Source organism: Mirounga leonina, unplaced genomic scaffold (genome assembly GCF_011800145.1).
Source record: "Mirounga leonina isolate KUSES-001 unplaced genomic scaffold, KU_Mleo_1.0 Mir_115, whole genome shotgun sequence".
Classification (NCBI taxonomy): Eukaryota; Metazoa; Chordata; class Mammalia; order Carnivora; family Phocidae; genus Mirounga; species Mirounga leonina.
Genome location: NW_023270268.1, coordinates 97,206,011 through 97,228,833, shown reverse-complemented (window position 1 = coordinate 97,228,833; position 22,823 = coordinate 97,206,011). Strand labels below are relative to the sequence as shown.

The window sequence follows — 22,823 nt, the reverse complement described above, 5'->3', positions numbered from 1 at the left end:
CAGGAACCCCCAAGTTAAGAACCTCTGGGCTAAGGATTAACAATAAATTTTTAAAATTTTATTCTAAACTCTATATATGTCCTGCAAAAAGTGACCTGAAAGCTATTTTTAATTGTCCATCAACTTTCATTATAGAATTACCTCAACTGACTAAGCTAAACAAGTTTCAGTGATAAAGGGGTTAATAACCAAATCTGATTTACAAAATCCTTATAGTCACAGTTCCTATCTTTCCTTAGCTAAACTTTCATTACTCTCTCTCTGGAGTATAATCTGTTTCTTACCCTTTCCTATGCTCCTGGACCATAGGGAAAAGAGGATTTCCCTTACTCCACATTTCAATGCTGAGGACTTTGATCTTTTGGTTTGATTTAGTATTTACAATGTCTAATAGAACAGATACTTAATGAAATTTAATGTGACATTTCACCATAGGTATAACACACATGATAAAAATTACCCTGAAAAATCCTCCTTTAGCTTAAAGGTTATGTGTGGCAATCAATATCTTTCAGAATTCCGTTTACAGGGTAACAATGGACACCATATGTTACATATATAAAGCATAAAAAAACAACTGTCACACAGCTTAGAGGAAGCCTGCTTACCGTCCTGCAAGGGAGAGAATCCAGAGTTGTTCTTCTGCCTGGGTGGTGTTAACAACACAGCCGGTTCAAATATATGCGCTGGAAAACTGTTAGTCAGATTCACACTATCCAGGGGAGTGGGCACCTGAGACAGTTTAACAGGCAAGTCTTCCTGTGCGAATTCAGCCAATTCTTCCCCTCTGGACACCAATGGCATGGAGACATTAGCATTTACAACAGGGCCCTCTGAAGAAGATGAGAGGCTATCAGCACTTACAACCATGGATATATTGCAGGTATTTATACTTACATGCATTTCCACAGAAAGCAAAATCACATGGACTCTAGAGCCTTCACTTTCTAGGCCATATCCTCCTTTAGCTGTAACTCACACCCAAGGCTCCTGAGGGGCCAACACTGGGAAGAAGAGGCTGTTTTTGAGAAAAGCACTTAGTCCTTGAGACCTGCCCCAGCCACTGAGTTTCTCTCATCCAAGTTAAATTTTAGTCAGCCACTTCTTAGAATCCCTCCTGAGAAAACACTCCTAAATACATAAAATACTTAACACACATAGATACTCATCAAAGTATTACTTAGAAGCAAAAAACATGAAAAAGCCTAACTGTCCTTTTCAGGCTCTGACATAGGGATGGCACAGGAAGTGAAGAAAGGCTTTCCAAACATCACCACAAATGAACAAAAGTTGTGCATTTCTAAAACTCAGAATTTCTTTTTCTTTCCAAGACCATCTCCTCTCCTCTCGAACCTGGTGCACAGTGATGAAAAGTGTTGGCACTAAAGCCCCACTAGTCTAGGAAGCAAATTCTGCTACTTCCTAGTTGTGTGATCTTGCTAAGCTACCAATCCTCCCAAAGCCTTGGTTTTCTCATAGTGCAAGTAGGGATAACAGTGATACTTACCTCATAAAACTATTATGAGGACTAAATGAGATAATACACATAAAACACTTAAAAAGTGCCTGGCATAGAGCAAGTACCCAATAAATATTAGCTGGAAATAGTGATGGCAACTGTCATAGTGACAATGCTATATATGTATATGTGACCAATAACATGTAAGTTTACAGTTTTGTTTACTCTGTGTTTTAATACCAACCTGGGATAATAAAGACCACACTCACCAGGATTGTCTATAATTTTCCTACTCGTGGATCCCCTTTCTGATGCCTGACATTCTTTGTTGCTTTTTATCACTGGACAGTTCTTCATGGCATGTGTGAGCGATATAAGTTGCTCATCTGTTGTGACCATGTATTGCTGAAGTCTTGCCTGGAGAAAAAAGAATGAAATAACATCATTGGCATACCAGACATCAGATCATCACCTAGATATGTAGAACTGTATCATTACTTTAATTACTCTAGGAACTCCGGACTTTCATTCAAATACTAAAATCATGCATTTGTAAGAACACATAATCATAAATGTTTTAAAAGTCCCATGACAGAGGAATGGTTAAATGTATCATGCAATATTATTAATTACTAAATACACTACAACAACAATAAGAATTAACCTTTTTACAGGGCTTCTGATCTATAAAACCTTTTTAGATAAATGATATCAACTGACTCAAGATAATTTAATAGAATATATAAACATGACCCTGTAAGAATTTATGTATATAAAATAATGTTAAGAGAAAATATACACATAGAAATAAGAAATATTATACACACATATATATGTGTATATATATCCATGTATATATATATATATCCCTGTATGTGTGTGTGTATATATATATATGTATATATTTCCAAAATGTACAGACATTTGATAAAAATCACAGATGGTCAGAAGTGAGAAGGATTATTAGTGGGACTACTGAATGAAGTATACTAAACAACTTCATACCAGCCCAAATTTTTCCCAAATTCCACAATCATTTCCAATGACCTACTCAGCATCTCCATCTAGAGATGGAGAACTCACTCACATAGGCTTCTCAAATTTAACACGTACAAAACCAAACTCCCCCTGAACATTCCCACCTCATCAACAGCAACTCCATCCTTCTAAATGCTCAGTCCCTAACTGTGGAATCACCCTTGACTCCTCCCACATCCTCTCCTTCACCCCATATCCAACCCATTGGCAAATCCTACTGCTTGCCTTTAAAATATATTCATAATTAAGTTACTTTTCACAGCTTCTCCCACTTCCAACTAGACCAGACTGCCAGATCACCTGAATTGTTTCAATTACTCCTATGTGTAACACTCTGCTTCTATGTCTAACCACCTACAGTCTAGTTCTATACTGTTCCCAAAAAAGCTTGAAGCACCTTGGGGCACTAGAGTGAACTCACAGGGGCACCACAGGACATTTTAAATTTTTGAGGAAAACACTGCTGTTCAACATCTGTCAGGCACCAGTGAACCAGTGAACCAGTCCGAGGTAGCTCACAGCTTCAACATTAGATCAAAATACATTTCTTTTGATGATGTCGGATCTTCATGAAACTGGGTTTTCGTTAGCTGCCATGCTAAAAAGCAAAACTGTGTAAAAATTATTGTGGAATAAGAAATAAGAGTGACAGTATCCAATATGATTCCGAGCTTTGATCTTTTTTTCCCTGGGATCTTTTTTTCCCTTTGATCTTTTTTGTCTGGAAAACTCTTTCTCTCTCCTTCTATTTTGAATGACAGCCTTGCTGGATAAGTATTCTTGGCTGCATATTTTTCCCATTCAGCACACTGAATATATTCTGCCACTTTCTTCTGGCTGCCAAGTTTCTGTGGACGGATCTGCTGAGAATCTGATCTGTCTTCCCTCGTAGGTTAAGGACTTTTCCCCTTGCTGCTTTCAGGATTCTTTCCTTGTCTGTGTATTTTGTGAATTTGACTATGCTATGCCTTGGCGATGGCCAGCTTTTGTTGAATTTAATGGGAGTTCTCTGTGCTTCTTGGATTTTGATATCTGCTTCCTTCCTCAGATTAGGGAAATTGTCAGCTATAATTTGCTCGAATAAACCTTCTGCCTCTTTTTCTTCTCTTCATCTTCTGGGACTCCTATGATACAAATGTTACTCCATTTTAATAAGTTACATTGTTCCCTAAGTCTACCCTCATGTCCATTACCTTTGTTTCCCTCTTCTTTTCAGCTTCATTATTTTCCATGATTTTATCTTCTATATCACTGATTCGTTCCTCTGCTTCGTCCATCCTCATTTTTATGGCATCCATTCAGGGCTCCATCTCAGTTGTAGCATTTTTAATTTCTCCCTGACTAGATTTTAGTTCTTTTATCTCTGCAGTAAGGGATTCTCTAGTGTCTTCTATGCTTTTTTCAAGCCCAGCTGATATCCTTATAATTGTTGTTTTAAATTCTAGTTCAGACATCTTACTTATATCTGCATTGAATAAATATCTGGCCATCATTTCTTCCTGTTCTTTCTTTTGGGGTAAATTCCTCCATCTTGTCATTTTGGAGTGGGGGGGAAAAAAGCAAAATAAAACAAAGTAAAAATTAAAAAATTAAAAAATTAAATTAAAAAATAAAATACATACAGGAAGCTAGATGCTAGGTGTGTTTTGGTCTGCTTGTTAGGAGAAGCTCGATAGAAAAAGGTAGAAAGCAAGAAAAAAAGAAAAAAATTTTAAATTTTTATATATATATAAAATAAAATAATAAATTGCTTTCTGTATCTAAAAAACAAACAACAAATAAAAACAAAGACAAAAAACAAACACACACACACACAAAACCCCAAAGGACGCTAGATCCTTTTTCCCCTAAAGCCGAAGCTTTGCAGCACTCTATGATCAGTAGACTCGGTGTGGCTGGTCTTCTGGGGAAGGGGCTGCTGCTCAGATTCTCAGGTGGAATTGCCCTAGTGGAGATGTGCCTGCATGTAGCAGGGGGGCGGGGCTTAGTGTAACAGCTCCGTTCTCCACTTGGTGGCACTGTTTAGCTCACTGAGGTGGGTCAAGCTGGTGGGCATGGGGAGAAGATGGTTCTACCCCATTCTCTCCTCTCCAGAGCAGGAAACGCAGGCCACCCCTCTTCAGTAAGCCCTCACAGACGCTAAAACAGCAACCCCTCCTGTGTTCGTGGTTTCTGTCAGATCCCTGCCTTCACCCTGTGTGTGTCCGAGCTATCCACTGCCAAATGGTGAAGTACTCTTGTGTCTTATCTTAGACTCGGCTGTGTCTCAAAACCCCACACTTCAGAGACCCCCACAGCACTGACAGGCACTGATCCTCTGGAGGAAAGTCTCCCTGCATTGTGACCAGTGCCAGCTTGTCCCAGAAGACAGCCTACTACTCTCCCTTTCCCACATTCCACTCCAGTGGTTTTTTAGCTCAATAGCCATGCTTCCACCTCAAGACCTTTGGACCTGCTGTTCTAGACTGCCTAGATTGCTCTTCTCTCAGCTATCACTCACTTCTTCACCTTCTTCAGGCCTTTGTTCAAATGCCATTTCCTCAAACAGGCATGGCCCATCCCAATTACAATTCCCCACCCTAGGTACTTCCTGTGCCTCTTATCTGCTTTATTCTTCGTTACAGTACATATCACCATCTAACTTACAATATACTTCACTTTTTTTTTTTTAAGGATTTATTTAGAATAAGCTCCACAGAGCAAAGATTTCTTCTTTGTTCATGACTGTATCTTCTGCACCAAGAACAGTGCCAGGCCCAAATCAATAAAGATTTGTTGAGTCAATTAGTACATTTTAAAGCTGCTCATCTTTCCAAGAGAATTGATAACCTAAGTTCACACAAATACTTGTACATGAATGTTCATAGCAGCATTATTCATTCATAATACAGAAAAAGGTAGAAACAACTCAAATGGCCATCAGTTGATGAATGGATAAGCAAAATGAGGTATATCCATATAATGGAATACTGGTGGACAACAAAAAGGAATGAACTACTGACATGTGCTACAACATAGTTAAGCCCTGAAAACATTATGCTAAGTGAAAGAAATCTGACACAAAAGATCACATATTGCATGATTCCATTTATATGAAATATCCACATTTGGCATATCTATAGAAACACAAAGTAGATTTCTAATTGCCAGAGACTTCAGGGGGCACAGAATGAAGAGTGACTGCTAACAAGCTTGGGGTTTCTCTTTGGAGTGAGGAAAATATTCTGGAATTAGATAATGGTGCTGGTGTACAACTCTGTGAATATAGTAAAAACCACTGAGCTGTACACTTTAATAAGATAATTAAATGGTATGTGAACTGTATAGGTCAATAAAAAATTGCATTATATCTAATGTCCATTGATACAATACAACTTGCCTACTAACTATTGCTTTTCTAGTCTCTTTTGGCTGATAAATAAAAGTAATAATAACTGTCAATGGAGAACAAAGAGATGAATAAAACCATCTCTGCCCTCAAGCAGCTCAGTCTTTTTTTTTTTTTAAGATTTTATTTATTCATTTGTCAGACAGAAAGAAAGCACAGGCAGGGGGAACAGCAGGGAGAAGGAGAAGCAGGCTCCCTGCTGAGCAAGAAGCCCAATGCAGGACTTGATCCCAAGACCCTGGAATCATGACCTGAGCCGAAGGCAGACGCTTAACCGACTGAGCCACCCAGGTGTCCCTCAAGCAGCTCAGTCTTGATGACAGGTATACATGTATGTTTAACATAATTTGGTAAATGCAATGACAGCAGTATCCAGAGAGTACCAAAAGGGCACAAATAAAGAATATTTAATGCAGCACTGAGGCAGTACGATTAGTTTCTAGAAGAAATACTGTGTAAGTCTTTAAAAAAAAAAAAAAGGAGCAATTAGCTAGACAAGTGTCAAAGAGGACTTATCTAATAAATATGAAGATACTGCAAACAACTTTAAATGGCATATGATTACAGGAAGCTTCCTAAATGGTATCCTCTGCTGTTCTGAAATTAAAAGTCGCTATCACAACATTCACTTCACATTTTGGATAAACTGCTATAATATTGGTAGTTACCATTTAAATGTACATTCTGTCTTCCCCACTAAATAGTATGTTTCTTAAAGATAGCAGACTTATTCTGCACATTATTTGTAGCTCAAGTTTCTACTATAGTACCCCCAATATAATAAATGTTCAATAAAAGCTACCATTGATAATAAAGAAGTGGTAAGTAATCACATCAGCACAACTAAACCAAAGGCAACTAAAAGAGAATCTTATATATTCTTAAAGATGTTTTATTCTACTAAAGACAGAAAAGTTTGGGATCTCATCTAAGTACCTGGGTAGCAGCATTTTCTTCTCTAAGAAGAAGAATTTCAGCTGTAAGAGCATCAATGAGCTCCCGATGATCACCCAACATTTGCTCCAGTTGCTGCCTCGTCTCTACTTCTTTACGCAGTTGGACCTCGCTCTACCAAAAAAAAAAAAAACCTTCCATCAATAATAAGATAAAATTCCCATCCAAAAATCAACTCCCATCAACAGCATAAAATACTGAAAACTAAGAGTTTCTACTCAAAGCTGTCAAAGAAAATACTTATGAAGTATATATTGTGTGACAGTAATGAGAATTACATATTTTTATTAAAAGGTTTATACTGCATTAAAACGAAATGTTGTGTCCTTTTCCCTTCTTTATATAGAACACAATGAACAGAATGGTATACAGACTTATATAACTACAATTTTTGTTGAATAAAGTGGAGGGAAGGACAAACATATTGCTTGAATATACACAGAGCATCTCTAGAAGGATACACTTGTATCTCATAATGATAGCTAGCTACAAGGAAGCAAACCGGTTAAATGGAAGTTAATGGTGGGAATCAGAATTTTCATCTATATCCTTCTATTTCTTTTAATTTCATGCCATGTGATTATAATCACCAATTCAAGAACTAAGTTTGCTAAAATAAAATTAAAAATAAATGACAACAGGCTTAAATGGTTTCAACTTTGTAAAGCAAGTGATTAGCTAAAAAGTGGAAGCTACTAAACTTGTAATACTTTCAGAGAGCCAAAAGTACACTCCCAGAGACTCCTAACTTAAGGATGGAAGAATGATAAGACTTTCATAAGTCTGACAGTACAATAAATATTTCACTAAAAAGTAATTTTAGGAAGACAGCTCCAGAGAAATTGAAACATCTGAATTAGAGTGATGAATCAACTATTTTATTTTTTTAAAGGTTTTTTTCAAGATTTTATTTATTTATTTGACAGAGAGAGAGAGAGCACAAGCAGGGGGAGAGGCAGAGGGAGAGGGAGAAGCAGGCTCCCTGCTCAGCAAGGAGCCTGACGTGGGACTCGATCCCAGGGCCCCAGGATCATGACCTGAACCAAAGGCAGATGCTTAACCGACTGAGCCACCCAGGCACCCCTGAATCAACTATTTTAATAGTAAAATTTCCTTGAACATTTTTTGTTGTATTTGTTTAACAAACTTAAATTTATAAAAAATAAGTAAGTTTAAATAGATTTTTTGAAAGGTGAAATGTAGAGCTAACTCTAATCCCACAGCATTCTGAAGGCTGATTATTCAAAAATGAATTACAGAAATAATTCTTGCTTCTCTTATAAATTATTTTCACAACAAAAGATCTTCCACTTCAGACAAAGTCCAAGTAGTCACACAGATAACATGAAGAATTTCCCCCATCTGTGTCTACAGATTATAGGCATGCCACTCTCCAAACTAAAGTGGGAGTAGGAACACAGAGAAAAGCAATAGAACAAGGACACGTTTAGTAGTTCTATTGAATTTAATACTGCCAAACAATAATATTCAATGTCAGCAATGATTTCATTTATAGCAGATTTACCTTACCAATTACAATTTACTAAAACTCATATTAAAATCAACATCACTTATACTAGATGATACATAAATCAGCATGTAGAGGAAAATTAAGAGGATAAAGCTTTACTGCAGATAATCTAAACTGAGGTATTTTAAACAAAGCTATTCAAACTTGACTATATTTCATTTGGAAATTGCAATAAATTAAGTGTAGAGGGAAAAAAACTCTGAAGAGGAGACTCTAATAACCTCTTGCTCTTACCTCTTTCAGGTACCGAACCAGGCGACAGAGGGAGCTCACCAGTGACAGAGTGAAGCCTGTAAGGCCCTGACTGCCCTGCAGTCCCTTGACCTCACGTCCTGTCCATCGTTCATATTCTTCCATTTCATGTTCCACTTCATTTATCATGTGTTTGAGGACATCCAGGCTGGAACTGTTGCTATTTGGTAAGTCTGTGGAGGCTGTGCTAGCTGTTAACACGTTCTTCTTCTGCTTGGAAGGAGCATGAGAATCCGCTTTTCCTTTCACTGATAATGACAGAAGTCATTCTATTAGAAGACCAAGAAAAATTATACCAGCAAGCTACTAGAAAAACCACTGACTGTTATTCACAGTTTATAAAAGGTTTCTATAGAAGTAAAGAACACTTTACTTCTATATAGTACATGGCTTGGTCCTTACTGGTTTCTCTCTCCCATGAAGGAGGTTGTCCTCAGAACACTTCACTGAAGTAAAGTGTTCTTTACTTTTCTTTACCATTTCCCATAAAAAATTCATACAGTTTAAACCAAGTTTACACTATCTATAATGAACGTACTAGAACCATCTAGTACATGTTATATTTGGAGGCATTTCTTAGCTACCATTCAACAAAGTCTTAATTAGTTGGCTCCATCTGGATGAGTTTAAGGGAAAAAACTTTACTAAGAGATTAAGGAAGCTGTATCAAGTTACGTGCTTAATAATTCATCTTTGTAAATTAAGGGACTGAACCTTTCTTTAACAACTGTTTTTGCTTCCTTGAGTTCAGCACTTGTCCCACAACATAACTTGAGTCTAGAGTCTCAGTAGATTCTTCAGATTGAAGCCTGGTCTGGATTCTCTTGACAGCATTGGTAGCATTCAGAGCAGCTAAAAGAAAAAATATTTCCAAAAGAATCTCAAGTGAACAACAAAAAAAGTTTTAAGCATTCCAATTAACAGATCAATCAGTATTTCATTCAATTAGGTAAAGTCAGTCAAAACTCAAATAACAGTCCTTTAAAAATTACTGCGTTTAAGAAAGAACATAATAAAACAAATCACTATTCTGTGAGAAATAATACAATGGAGGAAAACAAACCTTTTTGTTCTCCTGATGGAGCAGCAGGTGATGGAGTTCCTGGAGGCGTTTGTGACTGTGTTGTTATTTTCTGCTGAATATCAGTCCACAGTTTATTAATTAACTCATAATTATCTTCCTTTAGTTGGTGGAGAAACCTATAAATTATGGGGCAACAAGCTATATTAGAATTAATAAATGCTATCATTTAAACTGTTCAACTGCTTACATGTTTGATTGAGGGCACTTTTAGTAATTCATAATCAAAGAAAAAATACATTTTGCTTTAACTGATAAGACAGCTAAAATGCCAGTCTTCTTAGTGTTAGAAGAAATAATTCCATCTTCCTCCCAGTTTCCCACCTACCTTGGCTCCTACTCACAGGAGCAATTTCCCCTTTCTGAGTTTTGTGGTAGGGGCCCCATTCTCCTCTCTCTTTCCCAGAGAAAGTACATGGCTTGGTCCTTACTGGTTTCTTTCTCCTGTGAAGGAGGCTGTCCTCAGAACACTTCACTGAAGTAAAGTAACTGGAGCAGACTCTGCCCTGAGTCTCTGGGAGCAGGGAGAAGGAATGGGAAGAAGGGCTGCAGCGTAGGGAGTTAAGCCTTTGGCTACAATCATCTTTCTCATTGATAAGGCTGATAATTTAATCTCCAACCACGTGATTCCTTCATCTATTTCTCAATTGGACTGAGACTTAAAAGAGGTAGGTGACAAAAAAGTGGAAACAACCCAGATGTCCACCAATTGATGTGTGGAGAAGTAAAATGTACTACATCCACACAACCATAAAAGAGCCAGAAAACATAGCTGAGTTACGTGGAAAGCAGAACTCGTAAACAATGAACTTGGATATTTAGCTGTGGAGATTTCCAAGCAAAGTGTTGAAGGTGCAGCCTGCTTCTTACTGCTGCTTAGAGTGAAATGCAGGAGAGAGATACACTGCGGGAAGAACTATTAAGCCAAAAGGAACCAGAACTTGAGATTTGGGAAATTTTCAGCCTCCCCAGAATGCAAAAGATGCTCAAATTAGGCGACACTACACTGTTAGGAAAGCATGCCCTGGAGAGAAGGACAAGTGTATTGCTAGACAATGTTTTGCTAATCTGAAGAGATTAGGCATCTGACTCATGGATCCCCTCAATGATCTCAGCAGAAGCCAGCAACATAGATGGGATTATCCAGGGAAGATCTCTGGAGGGACTCTTGTCTAATGGCATACAACATACAAAGGAGACACACAAGGTCTTTTGAGAATGTTGTACCAGCAGAAATACTGCAGCTTGGACTGAAAAGGACAGAGATAGGATAAAATGAAGGAAGAGTCAGACTCCCAAAATTCTAGAGTCAGCCAACAGGCTGATAAAATTACTCAGCTGTAAACATGGGCTTCATGGAAAAGGAAGAATGACTTCAAGGCCAGAGCTGCAGATACAGAGGCCAAACCCACGGGTACACAGGCTAAGGCCAGAGCCACAGGCACAAAGGACGGAGCCATGGACCCAAAGGGTGAAGCCTCAAGACATAGAAGATTATTACCAGGCTTTGAAACCTAATGGAATTTGCCCTGTTGGGTTTCAAAGTTGCTTAGGACAGGTGACCCCTTTCTTCCTTGGATTTTCAAATGGGAATGTCTATAAATTATTATCCTATGCTTGTTCCATCATTGCATTTTCAAAGCCGATAACTTGTTTTCTAGTTCCACAGGATCATATATAGAGAGGAATACTGCCCAGGATGGGTCTTATTCAGAGCTTACCCATACCTGCTTGAGACGATAAGATTTGGTTTGGGCTGATGACATTTAGATGAGATTCTGAACTTGAGTTTCATGCAGAGACACCGGAGAATATTGAAATGGGGGTGAATATAAATTTTGCAGGTGGGTCACTGAGTGGACTATGGTAGGATGTGAAGATATGTCCATGTTCTAAGCCCTGGATCCTGTAAATGGCCAAAAAGGGTCTTGCAGATATGATTAAGTTAAGGATCTTGGGATGTGAGGTTATCCTGGGTGGGCCCTAAATGGGATCATGTATATTTTTATAAAAGAGAGGCAAAGGAAGACTTTAACATACACACAGAGGAGAAGGTGATGTGAAGACAGAGGCAGAGACTAGAATGATGCAGCTGTCACAAGCCAAGGAAGACCAACAGCCATCAACACCTGAATGAGGCAAAGAACAGATTCTCCTCTAGAGCCTCTGGAGGAAGTGTAGCCCTGACAAAACCTTGATTTTGGTCCAATGAAACTGATTTCAGATTTCTTGCCTCCAGAATTGTGAGAGAATAAATTTCTGTTGTTTTAGGTTATACAGGAATATATATTCAGAGAAATTTTCAAACCAGAAGGCACTTAGTCTCCAGATACCAAGTCTAATGCATCTTCTGATACCTCATGTTTAATAGTTAACAAGTAACATTTTGAGACATAAGGTATTCAAAACTGGAAACCACCTATTCACACAACCAATGGGATAAAACTAACTTTGCCTGACCAAATAAAAAAACAAAAATTTGATTCAAATGTAAAGAATAAAAGCAATGTTGGCACAAGATTAGTTATATTTGGGTTCTGAAAGAAAAAGTGGCTTAAAAGATGATACATGTTTCCAAGTGTCCTTAAGGAAACAGTGACCAGCTAAATTTGAATCACTCCACACATCCTCCAAAACCCACTAGACAGGGCAACAAAAAGAGCAAAAATAGCACATAACCCATACCTTCTACATTATTGGAAGACAGAAAATACTACTAACTTCAAATTATCTGTAAGTAGAAAAATACACACTGAACTCGAGCAAAGATATTTCTTGAGCTCCTGTCAGAAGCCCTAGCAGTTGAAAATGACCAAACAGGGAAGAAAGCAGAGAGCCTAATGGCGACAAAATCACCTCCAGAAAGAAAAAGTCCACTCTAAGTATGGAAATACTTAAAAAGGAAGGAAACACACATACACACACACACACAAATCCCAAACCTGGGCAGTCAAAATACTACCAAGAAGTGTGTAGAACCCAAGGTGGTAGGTCTTGGAAAGGCATCACTTCTTGATGTGAACAGGAAGAAAGAAGAGTTCTTAGGAGGCTGAGTGCTGAAGGCAAAAAAAAGAGTGTATTATCGTAACACACTTAACTAGGGAGACCAGTTCAAGACAAAAAAAAAAAAAAAAACAGTATTGGAGGACAAACCCAACTTTCCCCCACTGATACTTAAAAAAAAAAAGGCATCCATTAAAATAACTGTGCTGCACTATAATTGAGAGAAGACCCACCTCAAACTCCCAACCCTCTCCACAAAATGTACAAACTAAAACAGTCTACACCCATACAAGACAATATAACAAAATAGAAAATTTAATTGAAATATTCCAACTAATAAAAATTTCTCCCCTCCCAAGAAAAAGCAGAAGAAACAAACATTTTAAATGGAATTAAATATATTTAAATAAGCATTTGAAGATATATATCTTGAATCAGAAGTTCTAAAACTAAGAGCAGAGGTGGACAAAAAGCAGGAACAAAATAAGAATGGATTGGACTCAGGAAAAAATACGAAGAAAAAGAAAAACTCAGAAATAAAGATTAAATTACAATGTGCCCAATGGATAATTGTTAAATAAACATTTAATAAGGAAGACTGAAGAATTACAGGAAAATAACAACAAAAAAATAAGAATAAAAAAGGTTAGAGATAAAGTACTTGAAATAGAAAATAAGGGGCACCTGGGTGGCCCAGTCGTTAAGAGTCTGCTTTTGGCTCAGGTCATGATCCCAGGGTCCTGGGACTGAGCCCCACATCGGGCTCCCTTTTCTGCTCAGCGGAAAGCCTGCTTCTCCCTGTCCCACTCTCCCTGCTTATGTTCCCTCTCTCATTGTCTCTCTGTCAAATAAATAAATAAAATCTTAAAAAAAAAAAAAATAGAAAACAAGAAACATCACTTATATATATATATATATATAAAAGGAATCTCTGAAAAAGAAAAAAAAAAAAAAACCAATGATATCAAACTAATATATGAAACCATAACCCAAGGAAACTTCCAAGAAAAAAAAAAAATAAGAAAGAAAGAAAAGAACTGAATCTACACACCAAAAAAGCCAACTGTGTTGGAAAAACCGACCTGAAAAGGTGAACTCAAGACACAGCTTAGCAATGTTTAAATTTTAAAGATAAAAGAAATAAATTTTAAATATAAAGGAAATCAATACATAAAAATGCCAAATTATTTATAAGGGCAAGAAAATTATTCTAGCATCAGACTTGTCAAAGCAACATTCAAAGTAAACCAAGAGTGGAGAAGCATTTTCAAAAAAGTTAAGGAAACAAAGCATCAAAGATTTTATATCCAGCCAAGCTGTCCTTCAAATATCAAAGCTATAGAAAAACTTTTACGCTTTCAAGAACTCAAAGAATAGAACTCACAAACCCTACAGCATGAGTTTGTCTAAATGAGTGATCCAACCAAGAGTTAACTAGGGAAACATCATAAAAGGACTGATGATGAGCATTTAATATATTTAACTGTAGCTCCAAGACTAAAACAAAAATAGCAACACACAGGGAAGAATAATATGTAAATGTTTTATGTCCTGTCAAAGCAAAAAAAAATGCAGCTAAAAGAGAAGAAGGACAGAGGGAAAAAAGGAAAGAATGAGAATATAGAATAAATTATTTGTTGCACAGGCCATAGGTGGAAGTCAAAGCATACCATTTAAAGCTAACACACCTGAAAGCAAAAGGTTAAAGAAAATAGGGGACTAAATGGCTCTATAAATGGTAGATATAAAGGCAACCAGCCAAAACAAAATTACAAACTTCCTAAACACCAAAAGAAATGTTTAAGAGAACAGAGAAAACATTACATAGAGAAGGAAAACTATTATTATAGTATAATGTACATAGTACTATAAAATAATATGACAAAGTTGACATCAAACACATCAACTATACCAATAAATATTACAAGCTTACTTCAGCAATTAAAAAAAAAGATTTTCAAACTGGCTGAAAAGACAAGACCCAATTCTGTGTTGAATACAAAAGATACACCTAGTACACAGCAATTCAGAAAAGCTAAAATAAAAGAATGAGCAAAAATGAACCAGGCAATTAGAAACAAGAAGGCAGAGCTTTCATTCTTGATATCAAACAAAGTAGAACTGAAGCCAAAAGGCATTAAATGTGACAAAGGATACTTTATAATGCTAAAAGCCATAATTCACAATGAAAATACAATACTTATGGATATCCATGTACCAAAAAACACACCAATCAGGATGGAGGTATTTACCTTCAAACAGAATTAAATATACTTGAACATCATACGCAAAGAAAAATAGAAACACACTAACGGAGCCTTTAATACACTACTCTCAATATAAGATAGTGACAAAAATAAGTAAAGACACAGAAGAAGTAAAAAACATCATCAATGAAGTAGATCTTAAGGATATACATATAGAACTTTATACCTTGTTAATATAGAATATACCTTCTTCTCAAGCACACAAGTGGAACATTCACAAAAATTTAATCATATATTAGGTCACAAAGAAAACATCATTAAGTTCCACAAGTAGAAATATTATAAGCACATTGTACACCTTAAACTTACACATTATATGTCAATTATATCTCAATAAAGCTGGGAAACACAAGAAATGGCCTTGGAAAAAGGGAAGCCCTGTAGATATTTATGCCATATATACATACCTATCTACATTCATATTTGACTGAGAGTTTAGAGAGTTATCCAATTCATTCGCACTTTCTTCGGACTGGCTGTTACCAGTTCGTTCTTCATCATCATCTACTTCATTAAGAGCCTTTCTCAACATAACAATAAAAATAAAAACACAAGTTGGTCATATGTACACTCATCCTTTGTTTCTTCTTGTCATTATAATAGAGAGGTCCCTCCTTCTACCGCTAACATCTCCACAAGTGCTCTAGGACCTAAACCCTCTCACCTCCTTCCACTCCATCAAGTGCCCCTTCCCTCTCCTGCATCTTCAACCTCTCTATACTGGCTTCAGCTCATCCGCATTTAAATGTGAACAAGTCTCTCTCATTGTATCTTCTCTCTTTTACCACCAAACTTCTTGAAAGAGTCATCCCCCACTTCTCATTTACCACCTATGCCCTACAGCTTTGCTTCTGCCCTACCACTCCACTCAAACTGCTGTCTATAAGGTCAACATCCTTTTTTGATTTGTTCCTAAATAAAATATTTTTCAGTCTCTGCCTTCCCTTACTTCTCTGATTCATTGGACATTAATGACCATTCCTTTCTTTCTTTCAAGATCATCTTGATACATTCTTCCTTTTAACTGCCAAGATACCATATTTCCCTGGTTTTTCTTCTGTTCTTTTGGCTCTTCCTTCCCAATCTCCTTTATTGGTTCTTTTCTTTCTGTCCTTTCTTAATATCTGGTCGGACTCAAGGTCCTCCCTTTGGACCTTTTCTCCTCTCATCTGACTCCCTTTCTGAATGATCATATCTAGTTCCAAAGCTGCAATTACAAGTCAAATGCTGTGAGTTCTCAAATTTCTATCTTCACCCAGATTTCTCAGGAGTCCTAGACAATTATATCCAACTACCTAAAGGATATTCCTAGTAGACATCCTACACACATAAACTAAACATGTCCAAAACTGGTCATCTTCCTAAGCCTCTCCTATCATTCTTCCAGAAGCTTTATTCCTGCCATATTACCTAAGACCATGAACAGCATCACCATCTACTGAGAAGCTCAAGCCAGCAAACTGGGAGTTATGCTTCTTTCTCATCTGTCACATCCAATCAGCTACCAAATGCTGTCAATTCTATCCCTTTTTAATCTCTCAAACCTATTCCTCTTCCCCTCTACCTCCTTCTCTGCCATTGCTTAGGTTAGGCCCTCCCACTTCCACTAAAATTCTAACCTAGTCTTCTCTAACCAGATCCTCTCACCAGTCTTGTTCTTTCCCAAACCCTGCCTCCACTCTACAGTTGATTTCATCATGACTCTACTCTTCCTAAAATCCTTTGGTGGCTCTCCTCTCACTTTCTGGTTCTTTAGCCCTAGCTCCTCCCTGTCTCTCTAGCCCCAGCCCTGCCATTCCCCCATTCCCATAATAGAGACCATGATTATCTGAAAGCTAACATTTTTAATTAAGTGCCAAAACATAATGGCTTTTGGCTGGAGATACGGCTAATGGGTTTTGGCTATTTAAAACATGTACCATTCTACTTAATTGCCTTTGTAAGCAGAAAACAGTAGACTTAAGATTTTTTTTTAATGATTCTGGACCTTGTAATTCCCTAGGATCATCCCTCTAATTGATGATTCTCCTTTTTTCATAGGACATATAAATAACCTAGGAAATGGCACTAAACAGGTATTGAGTCCTAGTCAATCCTAAGAAGTTGTTTTATTTTAATATTAAATTCTTCATGAGCTTTTAAAAGATGTTTCCCATTTCAAATTCTAAACATTTTAATTAAGTTTCAGTTAGGTTAGGATATAGCTAATTAACATTTTACTACAATAATATAATTTTCCCACATAACTGGTCAATAAATTCCAAGTTTCCTGGGTAGCTACTTTCTAAACACACTATTAGAAGAGACTAACATTTAATGAAGAACTAGTCTCCTTCCCTCTCCTGCATCTTCACCCTCTCTATACTGGCTTCAGCTCATCCGCATTTAAATGTGAACAAGTCTCTCTCATTGTATCTTCTCTCTTTTATTATCCAGTCCTATCTGTTTGGTACAAACATTACTCACCGAAAGTGCAATATGCTTGAGTAAGAACAATTGTAGCAACCATACTTGGTATTTGTTGATATTTAAGTTTTTGAAATGTTTACCACAATACCTACATAAACTTAATTTCAACATAAGCATGATGGCTATAAGGACAGCACATTACCTGAGGCTCCATGATGGATTCATTAAGAATGGCCTGCGTGACAGGGTCTTGATTTACCAAAATAGGACCCTGAGAGGAATCAGGAGCCATAGTTACATTCGGAAACCCTGCAGAAGGAAAAGAAGTCATGATGATTTTACTTCATTTAATTAAATTGACTTCGCAAGCACTATCCACTGCCATAGGTTTGTATTAGCACATAAAAATCTTAAATAATAATAATAGCAGCTAAGACTTAGATAATGCTTACTATGTGCAAGGCACTGTTCTAAATGCTTTTACATATATTAAATCATTTTACCCTCACAAAATCTGATGAGGTTGTTACTATTATTATTTTATAGATCAGTAAATTGAAACTCAGAGACATGAAGCAAATGGCCCAGAGTCACATTAATAAATGGTTAAGCCAGGATTCAAACCTTAAATTAAAAACAAATGATCTGTTTTTAGGGATTAAAATAAACAATGGATTATATACACATTAAAGTGAATAATGCTATGTATCTGACAAGAGAGAGACTGAAGTAGCCTTAGGCTTCAAATTAAGCTTTACTCAAGTTTTATATAAATAGATACTTTTGCGGTAACTTAACATTAATAAACTGGAAATTAAGTCATATTTACAATAAAATCTTGTACATTGCACCATAAAGTATACTAGTAAACAATAACAACTTACCTTTGCTTAGCTCTGTAATTTGTAATAGTTAATATTCTTAGTGAAAAGCAAACAAATTATAATGAATCTATGCCGAACAACTCCTGTATGCTATCCACTCAAGACTACTTGTACTATAAATAATGTGATGCCCAAAAAAAGATTTAAAATTCTTCCAAACAGCCATTGTGGGCTATGATTAATAAGAAAAAGAAGCGTTTGTATGAATGAAATACGTTACCTGTGCGCCTACGGGGAAAATCAACAAACAGATCTTTTGCTTCAGCCATCAAATGATCAGATTTTTCTAATACATCCTGCATCTGGTATTGATCAGAAAGAATCTAGACATGTGTTAATGATAAATATTATTATTCAGAAAAAAAATCTATATATATACTATGAAATCACAAAGGAAAAGTCCATACAAAGGCACAGAGCATAAAAATAACCATAGGCCACTATCCTCCTAAAATCCTTCAGGGGCAATATCCATAAGTACCAGTAGATGGGGCTATTACAATAATTAGATTTCATATGCTTGGCTGCAATCCAAGTTAAGAAATATATTATTAAACTGTGACCCAGCATACACAGAAATGTAAATGTATAACAAAATAAAAGTATTACTTAACCTTACTTTTTGAGAACCACTCTGATATTCTCTTTTAGTTTCTATTCTATTTTTTAAAATAATGGCTACAACACACTAACTCAATTTCACAATCCACTAACAAGTTGTGATCCACAGTCTGAAAAACACTGATTAAAGATATAAATCTCTGAGCCATAAACTCAGAGGTGTTTCAACCTTTAAAGTGATTTCATGATCCGCTAATGGTTCATGATCAACAACTTAAGAGAATATGAGGTAAGATGTGAGTTTGGGGGCATCAAACAAAGAAGTAACACTTCCGTATTTATAAACAAGCTGGATTTTTATCCTGGAGGGATGAGAACTCAAAAAATACCATAACAGTAGTTCCTCTAATTAGGCACTTTCAACTTAGGAACTTTCATAATTATAAGCAAGGAGACACAGGCAAGTCAATTCTAGCCACCACCACCAGATGGCATTCTTAAATTGAGAGGCGTCACAAAATTGGATACTCCCCAGTTTCCAACACGGATTCAAAGCAATAGAGAGGAGCATCTGGTAACAAATGCTCTTACCAGAATCTCTCTAGCCCATGGAAACAAGTATATAATATGACTTCAGTTATTGTTTCAGGACACTGAGAAAAGTAACAAGAATCACATTCTGACTTTTTCCCTTTCTTCTGCTGTAGCCAATCTGGTTGGCTGGCTCAGTTGGTGAGAATCAAGTCCTGAATTTGTTCCTTCCACAAAGAGTAAGTTTTGGAATGGTATGAAGCAAAGAGCACATTCAGAGACAGAACACTGGGATCCCAGGCCCAGTCAAGGGATACTAAGCAAAATCCAATCTCTTTAAGCTTAGGTTCCTAATATGTAAACGAAGATACCACCATCTTCCCTAACCCAAAGGGGTGTTATAAGAATGTGGACACACTGAAAACATGTACCATTCTGGAAATATTTGGAATGTTGTTACAACGTAAATTATATTATCCTATGAACCAAATTTCTATCCCTGGTTAGCGATCTTGCAAGTACACACAATTAGAGCTTAGGCAAGAGAGTAAATGGAGCATTATAATCTATCATTTAAACTAGAAAAATTACACAGAGAATATTTCCTAAAGGCAGTTTTGAGTTTACCATTTAAAAAAAAAAATTACTGACCTTCCATCAAAATAAAGAGATATAACTGACAGAAGCAGATTGAAGAGGAATAATTTTATCATCTCAAGACCTGATGATCAAATATAATGAGGTCTCCAGGAAAGCCGCTACCCTATTGCACTTTGCCAGTCTCTCCCCAGCCTTCTTGGGGCAGATGGGTTGAGAGGCCACAGATCAGTGTACTGGCTTTCTTTTGCCCTCTCTAGATTTATTCATCACTTCTTTCTGATAAAACTCATCCTCTTGATAGGTAAACCAATCTCTGCAAGCCCATCTGTATACGTTACTTCCCCAGATGGGTTCACAGAGCACAAAATCAAACTTATGAATAGTGGTACACATCTTGGATTTGCAAAGGATCAGCCAAAGTTCCCTTCAAAAACATTATCAAAAATTTTTTATCCTAGAACTTCTGTTCTCTGATAATAAAAACCAGATAGAAATAGGAAATTACAGAGAGATTTGGGAAGTTATTATACTTTTAGAATTTATAAAACTTTATCAAAGTTTCCCTCTCTCTGAATTTGGACCCTCATTTGCTTGATTCCCATGACATGAATGCATCATACAGCAAATTATGCTAGCCAAAGAGCTTTTCTCTTAACTTTGTTAATCTAGGACTCCAGCTCTGGGGGATGCACTTGGTAGCTCTGATACATAATGATACTGCCTAGGTGAATATGCCCAAGGAGGCTTCTTCATTTGGTCCCATCACATCCCTTAACATAGACATTACAAATTTAGCAACATTGAAACAATAGATGCACATATCTTTGACTCAGCAGTTCCACTCTTAAGAATTTATCCTACATGGGTGCCTGGGTGGCTCAGTCAGTTAAGCATCTGCCTTTGGCTCAGGTCATGATCTCAGGGTCTTGGGATCAAGTCCCACTTTGGGCTCTCTGCTTAGCGGGGAGCCTGCTTCTCCCTCTCACTCTCCCTCTGTGCTCTCCCTGTCTCTCCTTCTCTCTCAAATAAATAAATAAAATCTTTAAAAAAAAGAATCTATCCTATAAATATAGTTTTACATGTATTTAAAAACATATTCAAGCATATTCATTGTATTACTTACAGTGACAAGGCAGGTAACAATCTGTGGGTGACAGACCTGCTACTTACCCACCAATGTCCCCTCTTTTAATTTTCCTTTTAACAACAGAATTCCCAAGTTTTAGCCAAGTACACAGCTAGATTTCCTAACCATCATACTAGGTGAGAATGGTCATGTGATAAATTTCTGGACAGTGGGATATAAGCCAGAATTTCTGGGTGATATGTAAAAGGAGTAGCATGCATTCTTTTTCCCTTTTCATGCTGGCTGGAATACAGCTGAAGGAAGCTGGAACAGCCATTCTCTACTCAGTGATGGAAGTCCTGGAATAAAGGACCCCAGAGATCCTACCAACTACCAGTTACCTCTGAACTGTTTCATAGAGAGAAAGAGATTTCTATTTTGTTTAAACCACTATATCTTCTTAACCAGAAGCCTAAACTATAGTCCAGTACACTTCCTAAGTTTGCACAAATAAAGCACTGGATAAATACATTGTGGTACATCTGTATATTACCTGGCCATTAAAAAGAAAAAGTAGATTTCTAAATACTGACATGGGATAACCTCCAAAATATATTGTTAAATGGAAATACTTATCTTACTAATAGCAGAGGTTCTCAACCCTGGTAAGGAATTAAAAGTACATAAAAACTGTCTAAAAAATACCTAAGTGGGGCCATATCACATGTCCACTATGTGAGATTATCTGAGTCCAGATATATCTGAGTCCAGATACAGTGATTTTTTTTTAGATTTTATCTATTTGACACAGAGGGAGAGATAGCACAAGCAGGGGGAGCAGCAGGCAGAGAGAGAGGGAGAAGCAGGCTCTCCACTGAGCAAGGAGCCCGACATGGGGCTCGATCCCAGGACCCTGGGATCGTGACCTGAGCCGAAGGCAGCCGCTTAACCGACTGAGCCACCAAGGGGCCCCTACAGTGATTTTTTTAATGGAAGATCTCAACACTGACTGATCTAATGTGCAGTCAGCATTGAGAACCACAACATCAGAGCCTGAGGAATGGGACTGAAGGGAAGGCAGAGAGACTTCACTCACCCTCTCACCACTCGTCCTTCAATCCCTACTTCAAACACATCCATTCCTTCAGGACATGAGCAATTCAGGACATGAGCAGGAGCCACTAGAGATGGGACACAAAAGCCCAGAGCTGCCTCAAAGGGGCTGCCTTTTTTCCTGGTCACTGAGAACTACTACATAATATTCAAATATGTATACCTTGTCCAAGATTATCAAAAGATACTTATCTGTAAAGAACCATATGGTCTCAATCTACTGGTCTTTTTACAAGTCCATGTAAACATTTATTTGGGAGACAGAATTCTTCCTCATGAGATATAAGATTAAGACTTTTACCTTTCACTAACAAGCCTAATGAATTCCTCAAAAGACAGAGTGATTTAAAGCTGCAGGGAAAGGTCACCCAGACAGCCAAGTGCCATAAGCTTCAACAATGAACAAGAAGCAACACTACAAAGTATATTTCTTTTTCAATGATTTTATCCCAAATCAAAGGTTTTTTGCTGTAGTTTCCTCTTATTTGCCATATTATTTATTCCTATACATCTGATTACTTATTCAAATACCCTACATCTGGCAAAAGATTACGCCAAAGACAAGTGGCTTACTAACTTGTTAGACAAGCACACATTTTTTTTTTTTTGCAAAGTAATCAATCTAATAGCACTGTGTGTGAACTGAGAAAAGTAATTATAGCACTAATTATGTGCCAAATAATGTA

At 37.0% G+C, this 22,823-nt stretch overlaps 1 protein-coding gene across 1 annotated transcript in view; it reads right to left on the bottom strand.

Moving 5' to 3' along the window:
- The window catches only part of SPICE1 (spindle and centriole associated protein 1), a 52,525-nt gene that overhangs the window by 14,079 nt on the left and 15,623 nt on the right, over nt 1-22,823 (bottom strand). Inside the window, exons 5-13 of the mRNA XM_035000154.1 lie at nt 18,487-18,589; nt 17,585-17,691; nt 15,381-15,493; nt 9,686-9,822; nt 9,337-9,474; nt 8,605-8,870; nt 6,822-6,953; nt 1,729-1,876; nt 609-833 (exon numbers count right to left, since the gene is read on the bottom strand). Coding sequence (XP_034856045.1) covers nt 609-833; nt 1,729-1,876; nt 6,822-6,953; nt 8,605-8,870; nt 9,337-9,474; nt 9,686-9,822; nt 15,381-15,493; nt 17,585-17,691; nt 18,487-18,589 — 1,369 coding nt within the window. The remainder of the gene's footprint in view (nt 1-608; nt 834-1,728; nt 1,877-6,821; nt 6,954-8,604; nt 8,871-9,336; nt 9,475-9,685; nt 9,823-15,380; nt 15,494-17,584; nt 17,692-18,486; nt 18,590-22,823) is intronic.